The 5,250-nt window shown below is 44.9% G+C and overlaps 1 protein-coding gene across 1 annotated transcript in view; it reads right to left on the bottom strand.

Annotated features, from left to right (window-relative positions):
* The window catches only part of DHX34 (DExH-box helicase 34), a 32,142-nt gene that overhangs the window by 18,867 nt on the left and 8,025 nt on the right, over positions 1-5,250 (bottom strand). Inside the window, exon 3 of the mRNA XM_006142122.3 lies at positions 1,458-1,769. Within this exon, the coding sequence (XP_006142184.1) occupies positions 1,458-1,769 (312 nt within the window). The remainder of the gene's footprint in view (positions 1-1,457; positions 1,770-5,250) is intronic.

The raw sequence follows: 5,250 nt of genomic DNA, 5'->3' as shown, positions 1-5,250 counted from the left end.
GGGAGACAGCGGCGGGGGGGACCCTGTCACTCCAGCAGAGGGACAGGGTGGGGAGGCCACGGCTGATGGACACACAGCACCAGCAAGTGGGAAAGGCTGGGCAGGGTATGATAAAAAGACAAAGTACCAAGGTAACTAGAAAGCTCTGGGTGCTGGTAATGTTCAATTTTTTTAAAAAATGGCTACTTGGGACCAGCAGTTAGCGTAATGGCTATGTCACTAGACTCCCATCTAGTCGACAGTGGTTCGTGTCCTGGACTTGGTGGCTTAAAACTCACGCCGGGCGCGTGTGCGCCGAAGATCCCAAGAGGAGAATGGAGGAGAAGGGATTGCGGCGTGGCCATTCCCCCTGGGGGGTGATTTCTCGCTTTCTGTCTCTCTGTCTCTATACGGCTACTGGTTACATAGATAATTTAATTTGTGAAAATTAATTGAGCTACAGGCTCATATGTGCATTCTTTTGTGTTTGGAGTATAACTTCAACAAGAAAAATGCAAAGTGGTGGAATCAGGCCTTCTTAGGAAGCATCCTCATTTTTCTTGGTATGGCTACTTAGAAAACAGATTTATGGGCATTTAGAATTAGAAACCACAAGGGACAATGAGAGCCTTCTTGCAAGCTTTGAGTAGACAACAAGGGCTCCCTAGGGCAGTGGTTCTCAGTATGGAGTGATTTTCCCCCTCTCCATTCTCTCCCCATGGACATGCGGTAACATCTAGAGACATTTTTGGTCGTCACAACTGGAGAAAGAGAATGCCACCAAGTAGAGGCCAGGGTGCTGGCGAATAGTCTACAAAGCACAAGACAGCACCCACTGCAAAGAACTTTCTAGCCCAAAATGTCAATTCTGTTGACTTTGAGAAACCCTGCCCTGTGAGATGGGGAAGTAAAGAGGAAGGAAAAATCTGAGTCCCTGAATGACCACAGGGAACAGAGCTGCTTGACAACCTAAACATGCCAGACTATTATATAAAAGAAATAAATCTCTCTTTTTTTAAAAAATAATTTGCCAGATGGCATGCACTCTCACTGGAGAGAAAGAGGGTCAGGGGAAGAGAAGTGAGAAAGCACCCTCCCACTGGGCATGGTCATACAACAATCCCTTCTCCTCCATCATTCTCTCCTTTCAGGAATTTGGGCATACACTCACACCTGCCTGGTGTGTTTTTCAAGGTCCAAGACTCAAACTGCATAAGCATCCCTATATGGGATCCAGCCCCCTTAACTACCATATAACCAGCTGGCCCACAAATTTCTATTTTATTTGAGCCTTTATATTTTGAATCTACTGGCACATTGTGAATACTCAGCAAATGACAGGTTTAAAAAAGAGGGAGAGAATGTCCTTCATTGAAGAGGTGGGAAACAGAGCAGCAGAGGGAAGAGAGACAGCCAGGTCTGGGCAGAGACCAGGTGGGAGGGCAGTCTGGTGATGTGGGAGGAGTGGCGGCACTAACCGTGATGGGGAACAGCCTCCCAGGCACCTGCACCACAGGGGCATTGCTGAAGTAGCTGGAGAAGAGTGAGATGTTGATGGTGGCCGACATGAGGATGACCTTGAGGTCAGGTCGCGTGGGAAGCAGGCGCCGCAGGACACCCAGGAGAAAATCATTGTGGAGGTGCCGCTCGTGGACTTCATCCACAATCAGGACCTGGTACTGGGGCAGGGCGGGCTCCCGCTGGATCTGCCGCAGGAGCAGCCCCACAGTCAGGAACACAATCTTGGTGGCCGCAGAGCGTGTGCTCTCAAAGCGGATCTGGTAGCCGACCTGGGGTGGGAGAGAGGAAGGTGTGAGCCTGGGCCCCAGACCCCCACCCTCACCAGCCAAATTGTTAGTCTGAGCAAAGGCCAAGCCTATGCCTTGGACACTGAAGTCTAGGGGGCTTGAGTTTGGATTCCACCTCTGCCATTTTGTGCTGCTGACCTTGAGCAAGCAATGCTGTCCCTTAGAGACCTATTTTTTCTTTCAAATACTGTGAGAATTACATGTGATAATGTCCAGAAAGTATCTGGCAGAGTTCCTGGAGTACAATATTTGTTAAAAATAATAGTAATACTTAACCTTTCTTGAGTACTTCCTATGTTCCAAGAACCACTCTAAATGCTTTATGTATATATACTTACTTCATCCTCACAACTAGCACAGGATGTAAAAATTCATTATCCAGGGGCCAGCAGGTGGCATGGTGGTAAAAGCACTGGATTCCCACATGGCTGACCACAGATGAGTCCTGGACCTGGCAGCCTGAAAATCATGCTGGGCACATGTGTGTGCACTCAAAATCCCAAGAGGAGAACAGAAGAGAAGGGACTGTGGTGTGGCCATCCCCACTGGGGGTGGTTTCTTACTTTCCCTCTCACTGTATCTCTCTGGCAAGTGCACAGACCCTGTGGCAACCCCCCCTCCCCCAACACACACACACAAAAGAATTTATCATCCTCATCTCACAGAGAGAAACCTGAGATCACTAATCTAAGGTAACAAAGCTAAAAAGGGGTATTTTTCTTTTATTACTGCCAGAATAGCAACTCATTTCCTCCATTTCTCCCTCTCATCAGGATTTTAGGGACACATATCCATTGTGTTTTTTAAGCCACTGAGACCAAAATTCAAACCACGGTCAACAACATGGGACCCAGCTCCCTATATACAGTGCTTAGCCACTGTGTCACGAGACCAGCCCTAAAAAGAGGTATTGAGAGGAAATGAATCTTAAAAAAAAAAAAAAAAATTATTTATTTAATTCCATTTATTATTATTTTTTAATTTGACCAGAGAGAGAGAAAGGAAAAGCGAGAAATCAAGTTGCCAGATTCGGGACTCAAATAACTCCTTCCTCACATCGTGTGTACACACGTGCATGCACACACACAAATCGATTCCGGATGAACTATAGCTCCAAATGTGAAAGGTTTAAAAAAAAAAAAAAAAGAACATCTTTATGACCTTAAAGTGAGCAAACATTCCTTAAACCAGACTCAAAGACCAGTAACCACAAAAAGAAAGTGACAAGGCCAGTCGCTGGCACAGTGGTAACACAACCAGACCCAAACAGGAAGGTCCCCAGTTGGCATCCCAGGGTTTCTAAGCACACTGGGTGTATGTGCATGCCCTTGATTGAGGCTAGGAGTTGACTGCAGCATAAAGACCCTGTAAGGGGTACCTGTGTGTGTGTGTGTCTCTCTCTCCTACTTCCTCCCTTTCCCTTGCTTTCTCAGAAGAAATAAGACTTTTTTTTTTTGTAGAGAGATTTTTGCTATAGGGTGTGTGTGCTCACCAGAGAGACAGAGAGAAATAGAGAGACAGAAAGCGAGAAACCACCCTCCCCAAAGAGGATGGCCACACCACAATCCCTTCTCCTCCATTCCCTTCTCGTGATTTTGGGCATGCATACGCACACACCCGATCTGTTTTAAGCCACTGGGTCTGAACCACCGTAGACTGTGTGAGAATCCAGCAACATAACCATTACGTCATCTGCTGGTCCCAGAAATTGACTTTTTAAAAAAATCTATAACAAAAAGAATACGCCAAATGACTACGTTAAACAAAAATACGACATCAACAAAAGACATTAAAAAGATGAAAGGCAACTCACAGGGCAGGAGGCAAGATTTGCAAAACCAATTCTATGAAGGGTTCCTATCCAGAATTTATAAAGACCTATGAGTCAAGAACAATAAAAAAGACAAATGGGAGAAAGACTTGGACAGACACTTCACAAAAGAGGATCTCTAATTGTTAATAAATCCATGAAAAGGTCCTTAGCCATCAAGGAACTGCAAATGAAAACCCACAGTACAAAGAATTAAAAACCATACTACAAATTAGAATGTGATAGGCTACACATCCACCAGAAAAGCCAGAATGAAAACAATCACAATACCAAGCACTGGTGACAAGTAAAATACTGCTGGTCGGAGTGTAACTTGGTACGACCATTTTGCAAAATGATTGAGCATTATCTACTGAAGTTAAACATATATGCAGATCTAATGACCCAGCAATTCCACTCGTAGATTTATGAGAGGGCTTCAAAAAGTTCACAGAAAATGTATATTATGAAAAAAAAGCATAGGTTTCAAAAAATTTTGGACCAAAATAAACTGATATTTCAACACCATTTTCCCACAAACTTTTTGAGAACCAGTTGTATACCCAGCAGAAATATATACCAGACAACACCATGCACAAGAACCTAAAACTGGAAATCCCCCAAATTCTCATCAACTGAAGGACTAACCACACCGTGTTGCCTCCACGGTGAATACCGTACAGCAGTGAGAAAGCAATGTATTCCTACACGCTATCCTCTAGGTGACGCTCACAAACCTAATGGTGAACAAAGGAGACTAAACAGAAAGGACGATGCATGATTCCACTTATAAAAAGTAAAAGAGAACCTTTTGGCCGGAACCATCTTCCAGTAACTCACCAAAACGATGAACACAAAGGGAAAGGCACCCAGTATATGCACTCTAGGCGTTTTAGAAAACATGGAGTGGTTCCTCTGGCAATACATATGCGAATCTACAAGAAAGGTGATACTGTAGACATCAAGGGGATGGGTACTGTTCAAAAAGAAATGCCCCACAAATGTTAGCATGGCAAAACCAAAAGAGTCTACAATGTTACCCAGCACGCTGTTGGCATTGTTGTAAATAAACAAGGGCAAAATTCTTGCCAAGAGAATGAATGTGCATATTGAGCATAGTAAGTATTCTAAGAGCAGAGATAGCTTCCGTGTGAAGGAAAATGACCAGAAAAAGAAGGAAGCCAAAGAGAGAGGGACCTAGGTTCAACTGACGTGCCAGCCTGCTCCACCCAGAGAAGCCGCTGTGTGAGAACCAATGGAAAGGAGCCTGAGCTTCTGGAAACAATTCCCTATAAATTCATGGCATGATAGGTGTTAAAAATAAACTAATCTATGGTCTATTAAAAAAAAAAAGTGATAGAGAATAAGTGTGATATTCTGTCAATAACTAAGGGGAGATAAATCTATCACTAGTGATAGGGCCCGGAGGAGTCCAACCCGGTGGGGCTCCAGGACCCGTCTGAGCCCCTTGACCTTAGAGCATTGCTTCCGGTCGGTTCAGTGAGTTGGCAAGGCCGCGACTGTACGCCCCCCGACCTTGGAACAAGCTTGGGTCACTTAGCATGTTGGCAAGGCCGCCTGCTATTCGCTCTGGGACTGTGATAGCCTTGCTGGGAAATGACCCCCCTCTGACTCCCCGATATACTACTATAA

The sequence above is a fragment of the Tupaia chinensis genome, unplaced genomic scaffold (assembly GCF_000334495.1).
Source record: "Tupaia chinensis unplaced genomic scaffold, TupChi_1.0 Scaffold000067_1, whole genome shotgun sequence".
Taxonomy (NCBI): Eukaryota; Metazoa; Chordata; class Mammalia; order Scandentia; family Tupaiidae; genus Tupaia; species Tupaia belangeri.
This window is presented reverse-complemented; position numbering and strand designations above follow the sequence as displayed.